This window comes from Lissotriton helveticus, chromosome 5_1, assembly GCF_964261635.1.
Source record: "Lissotriton helveticus chromosome 5_1, aLisHel1.1, whole genome shotgun sequence".
Taxonomy (NCBI): Eukaryota; Metazoa; Chordata; class Amphibia; order Caudata; family Salamandridae; genus Lissotriton; species Lissotriton helveticus.
Window position 1 is genome coordinate 1,966,662,419 of NC_136065.1, and position 26,113 is coordinate 1,966,688,531.

Consider the following 26,113-nt stretch of genomic DNA (forward strand, 5'->3'; position numbering starts at 1 on the left):
TTCGGTCGCAACTGAGCCCCGGAGGTGGAGTGTTGACCTTTGCCTTCGATTTGGGTGGTGGGTATGGGGCAGGGGCAGTAGTACTCATGCGCTGACCCGATGGTATGGAGTCATCTGAGTTGTCTGCATTAGACAATCCCTTCACCATTTTGGGTGATTTTAATTTCCATTTTGACGACCTTGACAACCCTGATTCAGCAACATTATTAACTGATCTATCTACATTTGGCCTTGCCCCCCTGGTTCACGCCCCCACGCATGATGGAGGTCACATATTAGACGGCATCTTTACCAATGCTACAGGTTTTCAAGCTACTCAAATACTCCCGTTAACCTGGTCTGATCATCATCTCATTCTGACAGCGATACAAATACGTGACCCTCCATCCAATCATTCGAATTCTATCCCTCGTCAATCATATCTGGCTTGGGAGAATATGGATGAATGTAGGTTTAAAAATCTCCTTACAGCTACCACTCCCTTGTTATCTATTGACCCTAATACTGCTACTTCCCAATTCAACAACTGGGTAAGTTCAGCAGCCAAGGATCTGGTTCCCGTTAAGCAACGCTCACGGAACAGATCCACCCCTTCGGCCCCATGGTATACGGATGTTTTACGCAAACAAAAACAACAGTGCCGTAACAGAGAGAGACACTGGAGGAAAGACTACTCTCAGGAGTCAAAAGTCCTGTACAAAGAGTCAGTGGCCTCATACAAATATCTCATTATAGAAGCCAAGAAAATGTACTACTGCCAAAAAATTGAATCTGCACAAAACTCCAACAAATGTCTATATGAAACTACCAAACAGCTTGCCGGCTCCTCTGTTGATCTTACTCCCCCTCCGTCTCAAATGATCTGTGATGCTTTGTCCAAGTTTTTCTTTAGCAAGGTTGACGACATTTATCGAATCTTTGCTAATACTACCATTAGCTCTCACGATGCCTTGGTTCAGCTAGATGGACCTGTTTTTCACCAGTTCAGTGATGTCACAGGCCCACAGGTACTAGACACTATAGCTTCCATTAAATCAGGATCGGCTCTGGACCCGTGCCCGTTGAAGGTCATACGGCCCATCATGGATGTAGTTTTTACATCCATAACAGAGATTTGCAATTCCATGTTCTCTACGGGTATCTTTCCGGATATCCTCAAGAGAACAATTATAAAACCGCTCCTTAAGAAACCTAATCTAGATAAAGAAGAACCTAAAAGTTATCGGCCTATTGCCAGCTTGCCACTCTTGGCGAAAATAGCGGAAAAAACCATGAATACCCAACTCTCCTTCTTTATAGAGGAGAATAAAAAGCTGGATGATTCGCAGTTTGGCTTTCGCCGATGTCATGGCACTGAGACCGCTCTGGTCAAGGCGGCGGATGATATTAGATCCATCCGGGATGCAGGAGGTTCGGCCATCCTGATTCTACTGGACCTATCGGCAGCCTTCGACACGGTCGACCATGTTATCCTGGTCGACCGTGTCGAGAAAATGGGCATCCGAGGCAATGCCAAAAATCTTATTGCCTCTTTCTTGGCTAATAGGACCCAGATTGTCACCGTGGGACCTTTTGAATCCTCTCCCTTGTCACTACCTTGTGGAGTTCCTCAGGGCTCATCCCTCAGTCCGACACTCTTTAATATTTATGTGTCGGACCTTGCCAAAGTCATCAGGGCACACGGGATGAGCCTGACGTCCTACGCTGATGACACCCAATTGGTCCTAGCGGTCAAGAACGATGGGCCACAAAGAGCCAACATGCTTACTCAGGGCATGCAGGCAATCAGCAGTTGGATGGCCCACAACTGCTTGAAATTAAATTCCGAGAAATCTGAAGTGGTAGTCTTCGGCAATCTCTCCCCAGAGTGGTCCTCTTCATGGTGGCCCTCGTCCATGGGCCAGCCTCCAGACCCAGTTGACAAAGTTAGGAATTTGGGTGTCATGTTTGACAACCGTTTGAATTTCCTACCTCATGCCAACCAGATCTCCTCTTCTGCCTTCTACAAACTTCGGCTCATCAAGAAAATCATGCCCTTTTTGCCTGAACATCTTGCTAAAACCCTGGTGAGCGCTCTGGTCCTCTCCACCCTAGATTACTGTAACGCCTTGTTTCTGGGTGCTCAGGAGAGAGTGCTTGCCAAAATGCAGGCTATACAAAATGCAGCGGCAAGGCTACTAGGGCGTATTCCGAAATTTCAACCGGTCTCACCAACTATAAGACAACTTCATTGGCTTCCGGTAAAAAAGAGGATAAAGTTTAAGGCACTGTGCTTGATATACAAGGCCTTACACAATGCCGGACCAGCGTTCTTCACCCAGAACTTAATCCCCTACTGTCCGTCTAGAACACTGCGATCCTCTAGCTCCCTTGATCTGGTGGTCCCCCGCACTAAAACAGTCAACTGGGGTGACAGACGATTTCTGGTGGCTGCACCAAGACTGTGGAACACACTCCCTCTATCGATAAGGACCAGCTCCTCCCTCTGGTCTTTCCGAAAAAGCGTTAAAACCTGGCTTTTTAACATCTGATGAACCATTCCAGTTTTTAGGTGTCTTTATGGGAAAACATTTCAGTTATCTAGCGCCGAGATGCCTAAGGGCCTTCGTTCGCGCTCTACAAGTGTTATAAAAAAAAAAAAAAAAAAAAAAAAAAAAAAAAAAAAATGTAGATCCTCTTTTGTAGAGGTTCAGGTTGGAAAAGTTCTTCTCCTTGTGGAACCTTTACCGGTGCCGATGTTTTCGGTTCCGGGAGTGGTTGCTGCTTATCTTTAGCCTTAGGAGTTGTAACTGAGTCCTTTGGCGTAGATTTTGGCACCGAAGGTGTTATTTTCGGAGGCGTAGGCTGTTTCGAGGGCTTGGGCGCATCGGAATCAGGCCTTGTAGGTTTCGGTACCGAAGATATTGGCTGCGGAGTGGAAGCCGGTCTGGTCGGCTTCGAGGTGTCAGACGCTGGCTTCATAGTTTTATCTTTAGAAGTAGACGGTTTCGGAGCCGAGACTTCTTTCGGTTTCGGTGCCGAGGGAGCTGGTGGGATCGGCAAGTGCGGCTTGCTCGGTAAGGAGATACCGGAAGGCTTGAGTATTTTCTTCGGAGCCGGGCTCGATGGCGGGGCTTTCAAAGTGTGTTTTCGGTCGCAACTGAGCCCCGGAGGTGGAGTGTTGACCTTTGCCTTCGATTTGGGTGGTGGGTATGGGGCAGGGGCAGTAGTACTCATGCGCTGACCCGATGGTATGGAGTCATCTGAGTTGTCTGCCTCTGATACGATTTGGAGATCAATCTTCTTTGGGAACTAGCGGAACTTCGTCGAAGATATCCACCGGTTCCGGAGCCGATCTCTGCATGTCGTGTCGATCTCGAATGGTTTTCTTGGATCAAAAGGACGCACAGAGGTGTAGGCCTCACGGCATAGATAGGCCCAACGGCCGGCGTCGATGACCGGAATCGAGTTGCTAGAGTCGAGACAATGTTTGTCGATATCGAAAGTAGTTTGAATAAGTTTTTACGCGTCGAAGTACTTGAAAAGTAGATTTCGAACCGGAGCGGAAAAGTTTCATCCGAACCCAGTGGCGGAAAAAAACAATCTAAGGATGGAGCCGATGCCCATGCGCACTATCGTCCAAGGGAGGATTCACCTGTCTCGTGACTACAAAGACGTCTTCCAAGACGACAACAACATGCAATCATCCGAGCCCAACACCAGGTGGCGATCTAATGCACAGTGTAAGATCTGCAGCTCATATGCCTCGGACATAATTGTTTTACCCACATTTCTGTATCCATTTAACAATGTTTCCATGCCACTTGCTTCTAATTTTTTCCAGCGCCTGTGATCCAATTTGATATCGCTTGCATGGGCCGGCAAGCAACAAAGAATTGCCTGGGATATACTTGCACCCCCCTTTCGTCAAGGGGGTCTCAATGGACCAGACATGTCACTGTATGCATTATGCGAGCAGGCTCAATACTTACTCTATTGGCTGTATCCTACAAGGTTTCAGACACACAGCAGTCAAGACAGATGCTGCCTCTCCCTGGTCGCTCAGCACTGCACTATACCAAACTTATACCCCTCCACTTAAGCAAATAGATACAGGGGGATGTCTCAGATGGGAATGGAAGGGCCTGTGTCGCTAAGCCAAACAAAACAAGCAGTGGCATAGCCAATAGGTCTCGCCTTTGGGACCTTATAAGTGCTTAGCCATGCAACAGTTGATGTTGCACAAGGATATTGTGCTGGATAACTAAACACTTATAAGGTCCCAAAGGCAAGACCTATTGGCTATGCCAATGCTTGTTCTTCTAGTACTGAACAGCTTCAGGCCCGCTTCCTTTTTCCTCAAAGGCCTCTTAAAGTGGCCAGGAGTGTCTGGATACCTTAATGACATGTGGTGTCCATGAGAGTGAGGGAAATTCTGCATTTCTCTGGCAGCCTATTTCAGACCAAAATATAGAAATACTCAGAAATAAACAAATTACTTTATTGGTGTGAATATGTTTCATAGGCTGCACAGAATAAACAGAGGATGGAAAGGACTCGAATACAGTCCAACTAAGACCACATACGATCCCTCCCCAGATTACATTCACAAAGAAAAGCATAGGGATCCTATATTAAAATGGAACAGCTGAACAAAGTACGTTAAAATGGTGCCTGCCCCCCCATAACTCCCCCCGCCCCGGCAATAAATTCTGCTGGCTGAGCCCAGAGGAAACCTGGCCTGGTTATTCGGTCATTTGTGAGGTGGGGGAAGCAGAGTGTCCCTGTAATTGCACAGTCAACATAAAAACGTTAGACTAGCATGCAACCCAAAGTCAAATGTTGGCGAGAAGTGTAAAGCACCAATGGGCCCCAGAGAAGATCACTATGGCTTTCACAAGGAAGGCAGCAGAGAATGAGCAAATTCATTAGAACTGAGAAGTGAGTCGCAAGCTCGAGAATGTTTTCCTGTGGAGAGAAGGGTGACTGAACGTACAACAGAGTGTACGCATGTAAGCGGCAAAGCATGGGAAAAGGGCAGAGTCTACACACCGTGCCCCACCACAGCATAGTCACTCTGAGGCTCTCAAAACCAACGAAGGATAATATTAAATCAGCACAGCTCCCCGAGAGAAGTGAATACATCAAAACATCTCTACAGGCCAGCGTAAACCCCATAGCGAAGCGAGTACTCTAAAAGTAACGCCACATAAAAACAAAACTTTACTGTCCACCAAGTCCTTCTATTCGGTAGGAGGTCTTGTGTAAGGAAATTAATTGATACCCTATCTCAGAACCATGCGCAACCCTCACTGAGGAAGTGATTCTTGAGACAGGAGCATTCACAGTTCCAAACACACTGCTCTCTCCTTGCAGATTCCGCCAGAGGTGCAGCTGCCAAGGAACAACACGTAGTTTAACACTTGCATTGTTTAATGGAGTGCGGTACCCCGTGGGTGACACCACCGCTCCCTCTGCCCTGCCGATCTCGCTTCCTCAGTGGGCTTGAGCATCTGGACTGCGGATCTGGCAGTCGCGAGGGACATTTCTCCCTTACCAGAGTAAAAATGAATAACTAGCCAGCTTCTAAAGCGAGGCTCCGCCCTGGCTTGCATAATGCTGAGTCGATTAACCCTGTGAACCATGCACTGAGGAAGGCTGCAAGCGTCTCAAGGATGCATTTGTGCTCTACGATGGAAATGCACACCTTCTACAAATCAAAACAAGCACTGCCCTCGTGCATCTACAGCATTTACCTTACGGGAGCGAGCCGTGGCAGGCTAACAGATGGCGCCGCTGCTTGCTTCCGCGAGGCAAAGGCAGCACATGCACAAGAGCTCATTGGAAACAGTGCAGAACATGCAAGAGTTTCCACAAAAGCCAGGAGCGATTTCAAGATGTCACTCCAAAGCAGCGCTTGCGCACAGCGTAGGCGAGACCTAAAAATATATACGCTTCGTCTATTCCATTGGCATGCAACCCAATGCTGCCTGCATTACAAGCTGCATGCAAGAAGAAATTAATTACTTACGCAGACTTATACCCTGGTGGACATTTCATTCTCCCCTTTGCCTCTGACGTTGCTATGCGATCCCCTGTATTAGACACCATGCTCCATCATCAGCTACGTGCCACATGCAGGGCTTTACAGGACACATTCCTTGAGCCACTGCCACAGTTGCATGCACTTGAACATATGTGGACTACAGCCTCACCAAGTAAACAAATCACTAGATTGTATGACAAAATGCAGGACAAAGCACCCATCCACACTCTAGCCGCCCATGAACTGTGGGAGCGAGATATAAACGCTCCCATCACAGATTAGCAGAGGAAAAGTTGCTGTAAACATACCGCTGCTCTCTCACCCTATTAAAGATGGCGACTTATCCATTTTAAATTCCTTCTTAAACATCGACACAATTGCAACTCATGGGATTAATAAGAGCGGCATGCTGCAGGAGATGCCAGGCTCCTCAGGTCACTTTTCTACATCTCGCCTGGGATTGCCCACTGGTGATGAAATACTGGCTGGCTGCACTCCACACTCTGGGGCAGATAGTTGGGCACCCGGTTCCACAGGATCCCACTGGTGTGTCTTTGGGGTGTGTGAAAGACCTCCAGTCTGACACTCGCCGTTTAACAGCTATGCTTTTACTGCTAGCAAAAAGTCTAGTTGCTATGCATTGGGGAGGGAAGCAGGCGCCCAAAGCTAAGTCCTGGTTACAGGATGCGACTTACTGTCAGGAACAAGTGGCAAACTACTGGGAACAAATGCCACAGACGTAACGCCCCAAAGAGAATAGGGAACCGCTACTACTGTACGTATGTCTGCAGGATTCTCCTCCTGGACTACCTCCGGAGAAGAGCTGCCCTTTAGATGCCAGGGCCTCAGAGCCTGGACTAATGGCTTTCCTGTAGACATACAGGTGTTGAAATGCTCAGTTTGCCCCGTTTCCTTGAATTAGAATATACCTGCTGATTGCCCCATGTGGCAACAACCGTAAACATCTAACGAACAAGGATGCCTGCCACTTTTTTCTGCTGAATTAATTTCAACTTGATCACTTAATCAGCTATGTCAGAAAAGAATGTCAAACTATTTTTATGGTCTTGATCTGCCATACACCACCCCCTCTCCGTTCCACTATTCCTATCAATTTTGCTTTAATTTCTGGTTGTATAATATGGTAGCTGTTAATGCCTGATATGGTTAAGGCTGCAGCCTTCTTTTGCTCACAGCTGTAAGTGCCAAAAAAAGCAATTAAAAATAAATCTTCAATTGGATCCCCCTGAAAACCAGGCGTTCCGTAATTCAGGCCCCAATGCCAAGCCGATAAGACTACGGGAATGTACTCTATGCTGGGATCCCCACTCCCCTTCTACACAGACCCCCAGACCATACTACACTCTACTAACAGACTCGTCCTCGACCTCCCCAGACAGACCCACATCATCTCCACATGAGAAAACTCCACTGGCTCCCCATACAGAAGAGATGTCCATTCAAGCCGATGATTCACACCTACAAAGCACTGCACAACCAAAGACCAGCCTATATCAACCATCGCCTGAGCTTCCAACACCCTACCAACGCTCTGCCTCCCTTTCATTTGCATCCATCGAAGCAACAGCAGAGGACGCTCTTTCTCCTACCTAGCGGCGAAAACCCTCTGCAACTACAGATCTCCACCTCTCTACTGAACTTCCATGGAGCACTCAAGACCTGGCGGTTCGACTGAGTCACCTGAACCATCATGACCCCCCCCCCCCCCCCCCCCCCCCCCCATCAAACTCCTGGAAAACCTGTTGGGCGATTAACTGTGCTATAAAAACCCACGATTGATTGATTTCCGCACTGGTCTCCTTGTCTTTCAACCAATTGGATCCTTATTATGCATGCGTCTTTAGACTATCAAGGATTTCAACATCAAATATATGTCTGCGTAGTCTTGAAGTCCGAAGTGTTCTGCTCCAAGAACTTACCTTCCTTAAGTACTGCACCTTATTGCTCAGGTAGGGGTTCAGCTACCTCTAAAATGTCCTGATGTCACATAGTAAATTTCATGCATGCAATCACTCCCCCAAAAAGTTCTTCATGCCCGTGGGCCCATTCAAGTTCTCTCCCTCAAAGAAAGCCATCTCTACCACACTGTGTTGTTTAAAATCGTGCCTTTGAGTGATGTGCCCACTGCACTTTTCTGAATTTCAGAGTTTTAGATTTAAATAAGACACATGAAGCACAAAGCCTTGATTTATAGTTATAGGGTAAACAAAGATCATACACCCCATGGAGTTTGCTTTTTGTTAAATTTCAATGTCAATTTGGACAGAATTTCAGTGGGGGATTCTTTATAACTATTTGTCATGAAAACCTAAATATTAATAAAAGCCATGAAATTGTAATTTTCTGAACCAGACCACATAAGATCAAAGACTGCAGAAAAAGGGAAAAAAGGTTTTGTGTTGTATCATTGCTCAATGCTATGCCGTATCTTCTCTACGAAATACGACCTCCACCCTGGGGCTGGGTCATGCGCTGCTGAAGCAGCAGGCAGAAATTCTAAAGGTAAGGACTATGTAGTGGGCACTGTGGGCTTACACTCCATGTCAGTGAGTCGTAGTACCTCCAGCTATGGAAGACTCCCAAAACTAAAACATTTTTCTCATTTCTAGGAACATTTCTGTACCCAACCATTAGATGGTTGAATACGTTACAGTAGATGACAGTATATTCACAGTGAAAAACTGAGAGGTGCAGCGCCACAGCCAGAGTAGAGTGCAGGGTAACACCTAAAGCTCAACAACGTGGTGTTTTATGGTCAAGTCATTTTCCATGTACCAAAGGGATGGGCAGAGGCGAACATGTCTCTGCCGACAGATGCAAGCTACCATGATTAAATAGGATAGAATTACATTCGAGAATTTATGTTTAGTTCAAAAAGGCATTCAAAGGCCAGTACATCTAACACCTTCATGAAAATGATTCGCCTTTTGATGTCCTTGAATAAAGGGGCTGCTTCGAGCACACACATCATGCATGCCCTAGCTTCATACCTCTCAATGCTAAATTAAGGAATCAACTTCCAGTATCCGTAAGGATGGTGACAGGCCACCAGACATCCCCCTTCCTACATTAGCAAAATGCTGTTTTCAGACTAAACCTTTTCATTTACTGTGCATGCTCCTGGCGCCCCAACATCTACAGACAGTAACCATGTACAGTGTGCTATTCAACTGTACTTATTTTCTTACAATGGTCCATTTGGTACTGATCAGCACGGATTCAGTTTTACTACTGCTGAAATAAAGTATTTACCACTCAATGTATTGCCATTCATTAAACCCACTTCAAAAAGTTGATGTGTGATGTCGACAAGTTTATGAAAGCAAATGCTGCTATTCCGCAAGCATGCCCTGCAGAGGTTTCAAATAATGGGCTGAAAGTAAACATCCAGTGGGACTGCTCCTTTGGAATAACTGAAACCCTCTTCCTAAAATAAACTCAAACCTAGATGTAAAGCATTTTGAGGTTTTATAATTGGCACCTACAACACACCCCAGTCCAACCACAAGAGCAGTAACGCATGACAAGCATTGATACTGCTTTTCTGTCTAAACCCACTAGCAGCTTACAAGGGCAGTTGCAGTTTTCATATCCGCACAAAAACGCAACTGTCACTCCTAAGGGTATTTTCCTTATTTTGGCTAATAAGTGGGTAAAAGTTTTAAAGTATGCCCGGTCTCTTGAATCTAAATTTCTTCACAAGAGGAAATCTCCATCAAAGTGTAAGGTCACCGGGAGCAGTAGACTGAAGCAACGAAGCAGTGATGATCCTGGAAGGAATGTGGCAGAGATGCCAGCGATAGGATTTCTTTGCTGGTAGGGGTTGCAGCTCAAGGACAGATCTTCGTATTTTCTTCACAGTTGTTGGTCTTAAGCAGATATGCGTGGTTCACTCACGGGCTTGGAGTAACTTCTCCACACTTAATGAGAGTTTTCTTCTGTTCAGGATTATATCGTAGGATACTGGTTATCTCTTTGATATGATGGTATTTTTTTGAAGAAATAATACTTTATTTGAAAAATTGTAAACAGGTTTTTCGACGTCACACAATTTCCAACTTATTTTCAGGTTTTAAACAACCCGCCACATGATGTTCCTTCTACATGCACGGTTGCTAAAAAGAAACGTGTCATTGTTACTTTTGCGAAAAGGGGAAGGTTACAAGATGAAAGCATGAGCACTGTGCCTCTGCCACCTTGTATGAGGACAGAAGGTAGATGTTCTATGGATAAACCCTGCCAAAGTAGATTAGAACCTAGATCCCAGGCGTCAGAACCTCACCTACCCCTGAAGTGTATTCAAGTCACTCTAATGAGGCATTTCTGAGCCCCACCTCAGCTAGGTAGGGCACACAGTAACTCACTTGTTTTTAAGAGCCAATTTATACAAGATCACCTAGATACAGGTAAACCAAAATGGCAAAACACAGGAGGTTGGGAGAGCCGCGAACATGTCCTTGCCGGATTGCCCCATTGCCTCATGGTCATTGTAGTTTGGTATTCTTCGTTTTCATTCGAAATTCTCAAAATATTCTAAAGTTCGTGGCCAGTGCCCGTATATTCTCCAATCATATCCCTAGACACGTGTTTCTGGTTAAATACCTTCATCAGTAGGGAAAAATATTTTCAGGGGTTGCTTGACATGCCACCGTCATCTCCTCAGGACTATTACCACTCTCGGTGTGCACGGGCGTCTCCCAGAGCTCGTCAGCTCATGGCCCACGGGAGCCATTCAATACAAAACACAGGAGGTTGGGAGAGCCGCGAACATGTCCTTGCCGGATTGCCCCATTGCCTCATGGTCATTGTAGTTTGGTATTCTTCGTTTTCGTTTGAAATTCTCAAAATATTCAAAATCTAGAACTACATGAACCATCATGCAAGAGGTAATTACGTTGGGACATTTCAGCGGTGAGCTCCCACCCCACCCCCGAATAGTTTAAAAATGCCGTAGAGTTGACGAGCTCAGGAGCTTGCGCCTGCATGCTGAGAGTGGAACTGGTCCTGAGAGATAACGGCAGCATGCCCTGCAACCTATGAACTTTTTTTCTTTTTCCCTACTGACGATTGCGGAATCATGAAACACGTGTCTAGGGATACGAATTGGAAATTAATAATGCAGCACTGGCTATGAACACTTTGAACTGAGTATTGAGCGAGAAATCTAGAACTACATGAACCATCATGCAAAAGGTAATAACGTTGGGGCATGTCAGCAGTGCGCTCCCACCCCCGAATAGTTTAAAAATGCCGTAGAGCTGACGAGCTCGGGAGCTTGCACCTGCATGCTGAGAGTGGAACTGGTCCTGAGAGATAATGGCAGCATGCCCTGCAACCTATGAACTTTTTTTCTTTTTCCCTACTGACGATTGAGGAATCATGAAACGCGTGTCTAGGGATACGAATTGGAAATTAATAATGCAGCACTGGCTATGAACACTTTGAACTGAGTATTGAGCGAGAAATCTAGAACTACATGAACCATCATGCAAGAGGTAATTACGTTGGGGCATGTCAGCGGTGCGCTCCCACCCCCGAATAGTTTAAAAATGCAGTAGAGCTGACGAGCTCGGGAGCTTGCGCCTGCATGCTGAGAGTGGAACTGGTCCTGAGAGATAACAGCATCATGCCCTGCAACCTATGAACTTTTTTTTCTTTTTCCCTACTGACCATTGAGGAATCATGAAACACGTGTCTAGGGATACGAATTGGAAATTAATAATGCAGCACTGGCTATGAACACTTTGAACTGAGTATTGAGCGAGAAATCTAGAACTACACGAACCATCATGCAAGAGGTAATTACGTTGGGGCATGTCAGCGGTGCGCTTCCACCCCCGAATAGTTTAAAAATAAACCAAAATGGCTCCAATGCAGCTATCAACCCCTAAAACCCTCCGACAGGCAAAGACCTCATTAAGTCTGCTGAAGGCCTAACCTGTGGCGGAATGTGGAAATTCTTGCTGCGTCTCCATTGGGGAGCTCCTGGCATTCTTCTACATACTGGAGTTAATCCTCAGGCAAACCGAGCTATGATTAACATTGATACCAAGTAAAGCTCTCGTCGTCCCTTTGCTCTGGTGCAGTTCACTCCCAGGAGAAATTGATGTGCACCAGCAGGAACGATGATTGACATTTCGTCCTGATGAAGTTCGCTTCAGCCTTCTCTTTGAGGGAGTTCACTCCAGGAGAGTAGAGAAGTGCCCGGACAATGACCCTGTCTACCTTCTGCGATTTCCCCACAGAGACTTAAGACTAGATTTAAGAGAAGAATTCTGCCAGTCACCAGGGATTCCAAATCTAGTATTGACCAGTCATGTACAATCTGTCCAAAGTAAGTCACCAGAAAAAACACCTTCCTGATGGCATAAGGGAGTAAATATTTGAATGTGGTACTTCTTGCTGTCTCTGCTCAAATCTTGGTGTAAACTTCATCCACTGCATGACTCTTTCCTCGCTTGCTTCCTTTCTCCTTCCATCTCCAATTCTGCTTCCTTTGCCTAATTTTTATGCGTTTCTAAACCACAACTTCTTATCAAACTTCTCTCGTTCAGCTCTATTTTCCTGCTTACTCTCTATGCTCTGCTTCAAAATGTATGTTAGGTGTATGCCCGTCCTCCACCTGCTACTTCCTGATGAAAACCTATGGTCCTGTTTGCAGCTGAGCTCCTTCCTTTAAACACTCCCATCTCTCCAACTTTTTCTGCCTTTTTTTGAAATTCCACAACCTTTGTGAGGTGCTTCCTTACAGTTTCTAGTTTTCAGCTGAAAATCCCTTATGTTCACCATTACCCATGTTCATTTTTATGTACCATCATTTGCATTTGTTTATTGTTCTCCGAACAGCACTCAGGCAAAGAAGTTAAATAAATAAAATGAAATTAGATCAAAGTCACTAGGATTGAACATGGTGAATTACATGACCTCAAACCCGGAAGAGGAATAACCTGACCTGTCCATGTCAGCTACAGATCTGTGAAGCGTTCCACAATCAGAGCTGAAGAATCCATCTCACAACTAGAGAAGACCTCAGTCAAGTAGGCTACCAATTCAAGGTTAAACACTGTCATCATCCTCTGGTCTTTGACGAGTATAAGTCATGGATGTTTGTCCATGAACATTAGACCAGGTCAGCCAAGTGACCAAGTTTCAGCTGTTTATGATGAGCTACAGGCAGTGATGTTACGGCACCATTAAGATCTCAGCAGATGATCTGATAATGTAGTTCCTTGGCTATTTAAATCATACTTAACTTCACTGCCCTATAGATGACATTACTTAAAACACATTTCACCACCTTGGAGAAGTTTGTTGCATCCTCCTTTTCCTGAAATCCCACTCAACTACCACAAAAGCACACTAGTAGTTTCTGTGATCTCTAGACTGGAATACAGGTTTTCTCCCTGCACAACACTGTCACAAATGATCACTCCAGGTTATTAGGAATCAACAATCATGCAGCCAACCTCACCAGCAGACCTGAAGCAAGATCACCAGAAGCTGCCACTGAAGGGTTGCTTTTGACTAGAAGTAGTTTCTGACCTTCGCTTTAACACTTGTTCTTTTCTTCCTCCCCGTGACACTTAATTCATACTCGCTCCATCCTTATCCTGCCAGTCATACCTCCATAGCTAGTATATGCTGCCACCACAAAGCAAACAGTGAATACCCATTGTGAGAAGTTGGCCTGGCATATGCTGTCCACTTTTCTAGTGGGTACCTTGCACCAGTCCAATCGTCCCTTGTTGATGGTAGCTTTAAAGACAACCTATATAGAAAGCTATCCTAAGTGGTAGCTGTGGAGAGCAGCCTTCAGGCTAAGTCTTGAAGGAATGTAAAGCAGCTTGTTTTACCAGTCTATAATCTCATGAATGACCAAATGAAAGGAGAACCACACCAGGTATATATATAAAATATATGTATTTATACGAAACACATCCCTCTAGTCTCTTTATGAGGCTAGAGGCAAAGTACATTTAGTAAACTTATTTAGCACACAGTAAATTAGCACAATATATGATTAGCCCTAGGGGCGTCACAAACCATATACTAAGTGGTGGTATAAGTACCACGACTGACATAGCTACAAGGCCTAGAGCCTTTACAACCGCTGGGGCCACCAGGAACCACCCAAGGTAGTGACACAGGGGACACACAGGGGACCCACGGGGGATGCGTGCAGTGTCTAAACACAGGCATGAATCACCATTTACTTCTGGAGAATTACAAAGGAAGGACACTTAGAAGAGGACATGGAGCAAACCCCTTTAGAACTAGGCAGTTCTAGAGTACCCACGGGAGCACCGGAGTACTCTAGTTACCTCACCCAGGGAAGCCAGGTGCATAGGTGTCTTTTGGTGTCTGGTTTCGTCGTCGTTTTCAATGGCGCTCTGCTGCAAAGTGCTGCTGGCGACCAAGTCGAAAGTGTCCGGGTGGATCCAAGGGTAGATTGAAGATCTGAAGAACCTGAAAGCAGAGGGGACAGAGTCTGGGTCACTAGCCAGTGACCAGGAAGGTGATGAGAAGATGCCAACTAATGTTGGATGATTCCAGGTGAAGAAGGTGAAGCTTAACTCTTCAGCAACGAGGACCAGGAGGCGTCGACGACGACCAGGAGCTGGATTCGAGCTCTCTCACGAAGGATGTCGAGTGCTGTGGTGTCGGTTTCCGGATTGGACCCAACAAGCCTTGGCAACAGCAACACACACAGAAAGAAAAGATTGGCTTCGGTGCAGACCAGCAGGGTCTGAGGCACTCACACTTTGGAGGGGAGTCTGGGCACGTCCGGAGCAACCAGGAAAGCCCAAGAAACAGAAGAATTACCTTTGTGGGGACCCACCAGTCGACGGACCAGGGATTGCGAAGGAGCCTCGAGCGGAAATGCTAGAAGCGGGTCCACGGAACACTCGTGGAGTGTAGGCCACAATCTTCGGTGCAAATGGTGCTCGGGCTTGGACTACAAGTAGCCCAATGCATAACTTCGGGAAAGCTCGGGAAGTCGATGCACCAGCAAAGGTGCACGGTGTCCAGTGGTTCTTGTTCCACGTCACTCGTGAGGGCTGAGGGTCTAAGCTTTGCAGGGAATATCGTGTCGGCCTCAGAGAAGTCTGGAAATCTGGGTCCTGTGTCGCAAATCCGGCAGGAGCCTTGGAAATGCAGAACGGCAAGATGCTTCTTTGGTGCCTGTTTGAACAGGGGAGTCACTCCTTGACCCCAAGGGAGATCCTTCCGTCTTCTAGTCGAAATAGAATGTCGTAGTTCCAGGATATATTTTTCAGAGTTTCGTCCGGGGTAATTAAAGTCCTATGGACTGGGTTCCTATACTTGTACTAAGTTTAGGGGTTGGACTTACTCTAGGGTCAAACCTATGGGAGGACCCAGGGTGGGGGTGGTTACACCCCTTTCCCTTTGTCCAGTTTCGAGCCAGAGCAGGGGATTGAGTGCCCCTGCAACCGGTTTGAACTGGGATATGCACAGGGACACCAAGTGTGCCCCCAGCACGGTCTGAAAAGCATTCTCTGAATGCACCCACCCAGCCCCAATACACTAAGGCCTGTCTGGGAGGTGGTGACAGGAAACCTATACCTGCCGGAGTGTCATCCAGCAGTAGGAGGTCAGACTTGTGTCTGTGGCTGCAGCATCCATTTTGTGATGCCAGGGCTCTTTAAAACTAATACTGGTTAAGTAAAGGTGTACATGTTTTCTCCCTCTAGAAGGGTGGAATTCTACCCCCGCCGCCAGAACTGGCGGGGTGGAGGGGAGGGGGGGGAGGATTCTAGAGTGTTTAACACCAAGCACCACAGAACAGCTACAGAGAAGTGATTCCGAAAGCTGCAGAGGGGTCCTGCTCATGCATGGGCACCCTATCACACAAAACCAAGCACTTTGCCTTCAGGATTGATAAGGCCTGCCATAGGAGTGACTTATAGGTTTATATTGTAATTGTAATTGCATTTATATAGCGCTTACTACCCCTGACGAGGCGTCAAAGTGCTTTTTCGGCGAGTAGCACGCTACTCCGGTACCCATAGAGGATTAGTGTTGAATTAGTATAGTGAAACATGCAAGTACATTATAAGCGGTGGATAGGTTAGTCAGTTATTTGGATTTGGAATGATAGCAGAAGGATAGAGGAGGAAAAAGGTTTGTATTTATATAGCGCTTGTTACCCCTGATGGGGTGTTGAAGCACGCTACTCCGGAAACCCATAAAGGATAAGTGGTGAATTAGTATGGTGAAATATGAAATTTATCTCAGTGGTGGATATTAGTCAGTAATTACACAACACACACTACGCCCAACATGCATGCATTTTAACAATTGACTTATAATCGGACACCTTACGCAAGACAAAACCCCCAGAAAGGCTACAGAAACGTCACAAGTATACATATTACACCCGACTATTTCCTATCCTATAGGACATGCACATTAGGCAAAAGTGAGTTTTTACGGAAAAAAATAAATTCTCTGGGACATTAGACAAGACTCAATCAATCAATCAATCACAGACATTTATAGAGCGCACTACTCACCCGTAGGGTCTCAAGGCGCTTGGGGGGGGGGGGGGGCGTGCCGTTACTGCTCGAACAGCCAGGTCTTGAGCTTCTTCCTGAAGGAGAGGTGGTCCTGGGTCAAGCGCAGGTCGGCCGGGAGGGAGTTCCAGGTCTTGGCGGCCAGGTAGGAGAAGGACCTTCCTCCTGATGTCGCTCTTCGGATGCGTGGGACGGCGGCGAGGGCGTGGCTGGCTGATCGGAGGTGGCGTTTGGGAGCGTAGAAGTTGATTCGGTTGTTGAGGTAGCTCGGGCCTAGATCGTGTAGGGCTTTGTGTGCGTGGGTGAGGAGACGGAAGGTGATTCTTTTGTTGACGGGGAGCCAATGGAGGTCTCTCAGGTGTCCGGAGATGTGGCTGTTTCGTGGGATGTCGAGGATGAGTCTGGCTGAGGCGTTCTGGATCCGCTGGAGTCTCTTCTGGAGCTTGGCGGTGGTTCCGGCGTAGAGGGCGTTGCCGTAGTCCAGTCGGCTGGTGACGAGGGCCTGGGCGACGGTCTTCCTGGTCTCCGTGGGGATCCACCAGAAGATCTTCCGTAGCATGCGCAGGATGTTGAAGCACGACGAGGAGACGGCGTTGACGGCGTTGACTTGTCTGGTCATGGAGAGGGAGGAGTCCAGGATGAAGCCCAGGTTGCGTGCGTGGTCCGTCGGTTTGGGTGCGGTGCCCAGGGCGGGGGGCCACCAGGAGTCGTCCCAGGCGGAGGGCGAGGAGCCCAGGATGAGGACCTCCGTCTTGTCTGAGTTCAGTTTCAGGCGGCTGGTCGTCATCCACTCGGCTACATCTTTCATCCCTTCGTGCAGGTTGGCTCTGGCGGCGGCGGGGTCGTTGGTCAGGGAGACTCCCAAATTACAAAGACTCCAAGTTACAAAATAAAAACAAATATTCATGAGCAAAAGTTACTTTAACCCCTGCCTCCAATGCTCTATTAACGGTGTATCCAACCTCGGGAAAAGGTGTTCCTGGTCTACCGTTACTTTATACCAAAGGCTCCCTAATTTCGAATTTTTGCAAATACAGACAGAAAACTATTTTAAGCCTATTTTTAAATGTGGATAAAAACAGATTCTGGATTCTTTGGAGGGATTCTAAATACTGTCCATCATGACTGCTTGGCCAATAGCTGTGCAGATTGAAAGGTAAGGGGTAAAAAAGGAATTTTCTGTAGATATGCACAACCTTGATACTAAAATGTTCATGTTTTCATATACGTGCATTGATTATACCTGAAAGTCAAACACGGGACAAATATCAAAAGATGCATCCTATGTTTGCACCACAATGTCAATGCAAATAGCGGTGGAAAGGGCTGGTACCCAGGGCCACTCTAATGATACGATTCTGAGGCAGTGCAGTTTCCTGCACAATTATGGGTTTGCCTCATTTGCCACATAACGCATCATCTGCTGCACAATATGCAGAAGTGTTGGTTCTAGCTGAAACAGGTCAAAAGTTACTAAAAGAAAAAAACGCTGCAACAACTGTTGCTGCGAATTAGAAGGCCCTTTTCAAATGATAACCGGGCTCTTTGTTGCTTATGGCTGTACTTACGTGTTAAACTGGTACTAATGGTGTAAAACCTTTGTCCATGCAGTATTAACATGTAAAAATGACAAACTAATGAAGCAGTACCATCACAAAAGGCACCGCATTATGATGCATAACGTGCCTTGTAGTGCTCCATAATTTAGTCAATCCTGCAACATCAATTAGCTCCTTTCCTTTTGCAGAATTCAAGTGGACTTGCAGGTACCATATTGCTCCAACATCACTATGGGATTAATGGGGAACCTTAACCGTCCCAAATGTAATGGCAACTACGTGACGTGCACTGCCATACTTAAGTAAATACATTATCGCATGAACAAACTAAGGGGAACACACTACAGGAGGCCGAAGCCTGAATAATCACTAAACTACGTGCACTATGTACAGCAGCGCCACATGCACTACTCGCACAGAAAATAACATTCCTTTGCCCAGCACCTGAATCTGATAACACTTCTTGCACCCAGCGATACTTCTCCTCATGCCTTACATCCAAGAACCATATAAAATACACAAAGCCCACAGCCTGCTACAGAACCCTTAAGTCGGCTGAGAACCGCAAAAGAAAGTGAGTTAGGAGAACATATGGTAAAACGACCAATCTCGAGACCAACACCTTCCACACAGTAACCCAGTCCCAACATACACATGGTTCCCAATCTCCAAAGCACCCCGAGACCACAACTTACAACACCCCGCAGCATTCTTACACAGTTTCTGCCCCTTTCACCAGGTCACACCTTAAGCGCTCGCCTCCTTAAGACCCACAATGTTCCTGAAACCACAAAGACCCTAAACAGCCATACTCCAAGGTCCGTACTCGCTGCTACCAGTAAGTACACCAAGCTTTCACTTTGCAGTCTGCTAAACGCGGCGATCCTTCTTATATTTAAAACAAAGAGACTGTTCCTCATCAAACACAGTGTCTTCATTCTGCACCGCTACGCCCCACACACAAGTAAAGTCCCTGCCCACTCTGCGCCCCCCAACACAACAAACACCTGGTATTTGAGCATTTAAATGTAACATTAAACACTTTTACTTGATAATACAACAACTACATTTGAAAAGCCACTAACAGGGAGATCAGAAGGGAGGATCTGGGTGGGCGGGAGTTAGAAATAGGGGATCTTGTAGACAATCACTAAAATAAAATGCAATATACTACACCTTTAAAGTTCGCTTTTTTATGGAGTATTCACCTATGTGAAACCTTGGTTCACCAAGTGGAGTAACTTATCTTGAAAGTTCTCAGATAAGGCACCTTGTGTATATGTAGGTCACATGTTTTTTGTCAGAAGGAAAGGATATTAGGAGCGGTTCTTAAACGGACTTAGAGGGTGGTTTAAATTGTGGGCACAGATCCAGAGACGGTTGGTGTTTGAGCTTGCATCATTCGGAATTTAGGGAGGTCTAGAGTGAGATTCTTTGAGGACGAATTCTGAAAAAACCACAAGGGATTTTCAGAAGATATGATGGGTAACTGGGCCACAGCAATGGATCTCCAACATGAAGCTGGACTGAATGCAACCCCCAACTCTCAATGTACTACCAGTACTGTTTCATCTAATAAGAGATCAAGAGATAACAAGAAAATCACGCTTTTTCATTGCCAGGGATAGAAATAGAGTAGGGCACAGGAACTTCAGCCAAGCAAATGGGTAGGCCAGCCTTGTGGTTCTGACAAAACAAAAACACATTTAGGTCAATGTGCAAAGCTTCATTCATTCTCAAACTTCGACTGTGATATGAGAAAGTATTTTACTCCCGTTCTCTCTCCATTGTCACTGCCAGCTGTATGTTAGTATATACATGAAAAATAACATTGAATTCGCCTCACAAGACAGCAAGTACACAGCATAACACCACTTTGAAATTACTGAAAAATATGGCCGGAGTGGCTCTGAGTACAAGCTGAGCTACTTTTTATTTTTTTTAAATTACATTAAAAAAAGAAACAACTCTGCGTTCTAAATGCCAAATTTGACACAATGAGGTGCACATTACAGGCTGCCACCACTGACAAACTTCTGTCAAATTTTACTGCATCACTCGCAGCCTGTTGAGCCTACACAGGTTGCCCCTCCAGCCTCACATTACATTCAAGATACACAGTATCGATTACAAGGCAATTACAGCTAATGTGCCATCCCACATGGCAGAAAAAAAGTAAAACAACCCAGAAAGCTAACAGACGAAGGAGTTATAATAAAACAAAAAAATTGGCAAAAGCACATAGACTTAAAGAGCCCCTTTAGATTTCAACTGTTCCCTTGGGCATGGTTTACGATTTTGACTTAAAACTTGCCAAAAATCCATGGCGTGGTTCCCCTCGTCTGCTTTTACCAATACTGTGTCATTTTTACTCCTTTAATCTTTCTTTACTTTCTAAATTGCTTTGGGAACTTAAGTGTCTTTTTACTCGACTTTAAAACTGTTAGTACTGCTTGAACCTTGCACATATTTCTCTAGTAAATTGCCACTTATGATACAGCCACCAGAGGCTGGGTAGAATTGCTCTAGGAACTGCCTTTTACTCTAATCAGGGTACATCCTACGCAAATTAATAACTCACTTTCTAACTGTGCCCAAACTTCGGACCATACAGGTAACTAGCTCTAATGTGCCACCATGGGACTTGTTAGAGCTCTGGAGTAAAATGTCTGCATGAATGCAGGAACACTGTCTGGTTGGTGGAAAGGGGACAAGATGTCAAGATGCAGTCTTTTCCTATACCCCAGGAGTGAGGTTTAACAACCAACATTCGTGTGAATTATTGAACAGTCATAACCCATTAGAAAGTTCCTGCTACCCCATTTACACGTGGGGCACCTTCGTTTTTCCCCTGTGCGTCTACCTGCATGCAGCTTGCCTGGGTTATGGTGGTTCTCTACTGGAAAGTCAATGACGCACATGACTCCGACTTATACCCCTGATCCATAACCAGCTGACACCATCCACCCAATTGCTTTTCTCCCTGAACCATAACTAGCTACCTCCTTTCCCCCAGTAAATTTTATATACGTGCTTTGCACATTCTCTGCACACACTTCAACAAAGTCTTGTGTGGAACACATCTTGTTTAAATGGACTCCTAGGTTGCCATGTTCACATGAAAAATTAAGGTATAACAAAAAAAACATACAGGATCAGACAGCACAACTTCTGAAAACAAACACTTCTGCCCTAACAATCTCAAAAAATAGCCACATAGGATAACACTGCCCTATGTGAAGCATTGAAAACCTATTCCTTTTTAAAGAGATGTTTTAAGCAGCACATTGCTATATATTCAGTGTGAAAACTCCTGTGTCATACTATAGCTGATATCAGCCCTCACACCATCGCTTTAAGGCCAGGCTTGACTACTCTATAGCTACTGCCAAGGGAGAGTCTGGGGGAACCAATGGAATCGTGGTAACCGCTGAACACCACAGTATCTAATGTCAGAGACAGGGAGGAGACAGCCTCTCTACTATCCAATGGACTCAACTTTAAACTTGAAATCAAGAAATCTAGGGAAAAAACAGGAGCCAAGCATTCTCTGGGACACGCCACCACGTTCCACAATATCTGGCTTACATAATCTCTCACACAACACAAAGAAACTAAATCATTATCTGTTCAACTAGCTCCTTGTACGTTATTGGTAAAGATCTCTCAGCATCTCAGACCCATACACTTGACAAGGAAGACACTTCAACCTTCAGTGTCCCTTCCCTCATACACAAGCCTGGATTCGTTCCTAACCTCTCCACCGTAGAAATGCTCTGCTTATCACTTACTTCTACTGTTCTCTGGTTCTCTCTCCCTCCCTGCCATCGCTATCCATTCCTTAAGGGGAACCAGTACACACCCCAGTAGCTTTCCATCCACATTGGGTGGGTGTTCCACAAGGGGAGTGGCCTCTTATCCACAATGCAGATTTTAGTGGTGGTCACTTCATACACCCGCACACCGCAGAAGGAACACAGTCTCCAATGTACATCCGAGCAGAGGTCGTCCATCACCAACGCCAGGGCTTTAAGTGAGCCGGGTCTCAAGGTGTCTGAGCACCGGCAGTTTTTTTTCAGTGGGCCTCGAAATGGGTCTCTATCGGGCTCTGTTTTGTGCCCTGGCACAGGCGGTCCGTTTTTTCCCCCGGACTGCAGTGTCTGGAAAAAAGTGCCAGGGAGCCAGAGACCCGTTCAGAGAAAGCAAGTACATGGATGTGCGCGTGCTCACACTGCTCACTTCTCACTAGTGTAGAAGTTACAACGTGACCTCATGCCAGGTGAGTGTTGTAGGGGAAGGAACATCCTTTAAAGAGAGTCATTTTCTCTCTGGATTTCTCTTCTCTTTTTTTAAACTGCAGGAGCAGCAACATCTCGTGGTATCATCAGGGCTTTAAGTAGAAGCTTTTTCAATATTATATGTAACAAGTCATAGTTGCAACTTATTTATCTTATACAACTAATAAACATTGACAAAGCCAATAGTCCTGACTTGTTGTAGGTATGATGTTACTTGTTGTATCTTATATCTGTATGCAATGTCAGAAACAGCAAAATACATGTTGGGCGGCACACTATGCTAAGCACAGATTTTGAACATAAGTGTTTTAAAGCCACGCCCCTAATTACACTGGCCACGCCCCTTACAGAGACCCCCAGTGTTTTCATCCCACTTAAAGCCCTGACCAACGCTACACATCCCCTTGGCAGAGGGAGAACAAATTCAATCAGCACAGCCCCCGCACAGAGCCAACCTCTTACCTGAGCAGCAGCTCCTTGGGCAGTTTCTTGTTAATCAGAGCTTCGTCATTGTTTGAGAACATCTGCAAAGCCAAAAAAACATACATTAGTATAGTGCCATACCACGAAAATGTTTTTAGCAAAGAGCATTGTTATTCACAGTAGATACCAGGACAGCTTAAATTCACATCTCGGCAAATGTTTTTTCACCCAAGGCACTGTCGTCCCAAAAACTAAAATTAAGCAAAGACCAGCCTGTCTGCAAGCCCTTGGAGCTGGTTAATTGACAAAGCGTGCCCATTTGTTTACAGCCGTTCCAGTGCCTGTATGCAAGAGTCTTGTTACTTGGGTAGTACACGTACTTTGCCTACTCAACCGCTGCAGGTACTACTGCAACGCTCGGTTTCGGCTGCAAGCCAAGGCTTCATCTTATGCGGCCTTCAGCAGGCAGCCTGGGGCGGGGTTTACGTCACGCGCGCCTGTTCACGGTTCCTCGGGTGCGCTTTGAAGTTCCCCTTTCTTTCATATACGGACTCTGGTTAACGCAGGGCTGTGCTTTACCAGCAGGGTGCCGTCTCGCGCATGCACGAGTCTGCCTCGCTGCGCTTCCATCACACCCTCTGCACAGCTGACAGTGATGGCATTGTTTGCAGTCGGTGTTTAGTCAGTCTCTCACAGTTTACTTTTTGCTGGTCTTTGATAACAGCCAATCACAGCGTTGTTCCGTAATCTGGGTGTTCACCACCCCTTGTTGGGGTTTCTTTGCTCTGGGGTTTGTTTAGAATGCTTCGATGAGCTTGCTTTGCTTGTGTGTTGCCCACTCTTCGCTAGTTTACTTCACACCATACCTTAAGTGTAGTTCGCTCTGAGACTGGGTGCTCCTCTCTTGCTCGGTAAACTTCACGCAGTTCACACACAGAGTTTAATTTGCGTTGTTTTTTACGACTTGTCATATTACCTCAGTGAGTCAGTAAAAGCGCAATTGTGTCATGTTCTGAAAATACGGTCGACGCAGGAACCTCCTCAAAAATCAGTATAACACTAGTCTACTGTGTGTGAGAGACACCAATCCAGGCTGCCCCCTTCTCACCACAGTTCCAATATTTCCCCGAGACACGAGGCCTTGTTACTGGCTCACAGCTATAATATGGTAACTCACTGAAGGGTTATTACTGGATTACGTTTTATGCACTGCGCCAAGAGGCTATACTTTCCGACATTCGCTTTGCGTATTGCAAGTATAGAAACTAAACCAAGCCAACAATCTCAAAGCTCGGACGGGTAATATATCCCCAAGCAAAATGTACGTTGGCATCACCAAAATTAAAACAAGCATCGGCTACTGACCGCTCGGCTTTGCCGATGCTTGTTTTACTATGCAATGTAGGAATACATGCATTGTCTAATAGCCAAAGAGTGAGCGATAGCAAAGAGAGTGTATGAGAGTGAGTGACTGAGTGTATGTATGAGTGTGTGTGTGTGTGTGTGTGTGTGTGTGTGTGTGTGTGTGTGTGTGTGTGTGTGTGTGTGTGTGTGTGTGTGTGTGTGTGTGTGTGTGTGTGTATATATATATATATACACACACACACACACACACACATATATATATATAATACATATATACATATACATATATATACATATATATATATATATATATATATATATATATATATATATATATATATATATATATATATATATATATATATGCGCTCGCGTGTAAGGACACGGTCACACTCGCGGGGAGAAACTTGAACTCGCCTTTCTTGCCACAGCGTGCTTGAATAGCTGAGGAGCTCAAGAGAAAGTGATTCAATCCCATTTCGCCGTGGAATTCCTGACGCGTTTCGAAGGCTCCCGCCTTCTCTTCAGAGGATTTGGCGAACTGATGATGGGAATATATATATATATATATATATATTTATTAGTGAGAGAGAACACATTGCCTCAGTAGTCCAGGTTACTGAACGAGACCACTTATTGGGAAGATGTGAGCAATGTGCAAGACCAGCATGACATCACTCAGTCAGGTAAGCCAACAGCTTAACTGGGGAGATGCTGTGCCCCATGTGTTAATACTCTGGTGAGTGGAAGCAAATTGTGATTGGCACAAGAGCTGACCAATGGATGACGAGAGCGCACTGAAAGTCCCTGTAAGTATGTATAGTATCAATATCTTGACTAGAAAAAAAAGTATGGCTAACGCTTTTAGTTGAACAAAAGGAACACTGAAGTTCATAACTGCTGAGGAAGACTCGACAACTGCAGAGCTATAGAAACATTAAGAGTCAGGTTAAATAAACAAAGGATATGGTAAGTTTAAGGACTGGCCTCAATTAATGACTGATCTACACTTCCATACAAACCTGGCCTCATATTAGGTGGCTTAGCCGCCACCTGAATACAATTAACCACTATACGAAGAGCGCAGAAAGACAGTCTGTTCCCATGGGGATTTCTGGAAAATATTGCAGCTGCAACATATAGCTTTATAGTTGGATTCATGTAGGAAGTTGGCTCTGTATATACTATACAAAAGTGAGGTATAGTGTGCACAGAGTCCAGTGGAAGCCCAAAGGTAGGGAGAGGTAAAGTTAGATAGCACCTCACTCTCTATTTGTGGTAGTGTGGTCGAGCAGTAAGGCAGTCTCAGAGGACAGTGTTAAGCATTTGTTGTACACACTCAGCAAATGAATTCACACACTCAAAAACTGAACTTCAGACCAATTGTATTAGTATACAAATATTATTTTAGTTATTTTATTTTCTAGAACCAGTCAAGCCTGGCACAGGTTGGCAATAAGTACTTTACAGTAGTAATGCAATTGAAATACAGTTTGAATGATAATTGTATATGCACTTTGATTTGACTTACAGTTTGGATGCAGAGAAATGCAATACATAGTAAATGTCATAGACTTGAATAGGCTTTTCATTAATTCATTTGATCTTTATTTCGGCGCATTCTGGCCATAAAAGACACATAAAAACAACAGTACATTTACACAGTGAATACAAAAATGCATACATGATATGCTGTTGGGAAGATGAAATACAGTATAATTCATCAAATTAGTATTGGATTCATGAATTAAAAAGGCACATAAAATATAAAATTTGTGTTAAAATACAAGATAAAAAATCTTTTCAAGTGGCACCGTAGAGAATGATCCTAAAGATTGGCTCAACAATATTCCTCGGACAGCCCGGACAACATAACCTCTGCACGGC

The 26,113-nt window shown here is 45.4% G+C and overlaps 1 protein-coding gene across 2 annotated transcripts in view; it reads right to left on the reverse strand.

The window, feature by feature from the left end:
- FBXL20 (F-box and leucine rich repeat protein 20) overlaps positions 1-26,113 on the reverse strand; it is a 604,101-nt gene that overhangs the window by 389,867 nt on the left and 188,121 nt on the right. For both annotated transcript variants that reach the window (XM_078645644.1, XM_078645643.1), the window contains exon 2: positions 22,901-22,962. In XM_078645644.1, the coding sequence (XP_078501770.1) occupies positions 22,901-22,962 (62 nt within the window). The remainder of the gene's footprint in view (positions 1-22,900; positions 22,963-26,113) is intronic.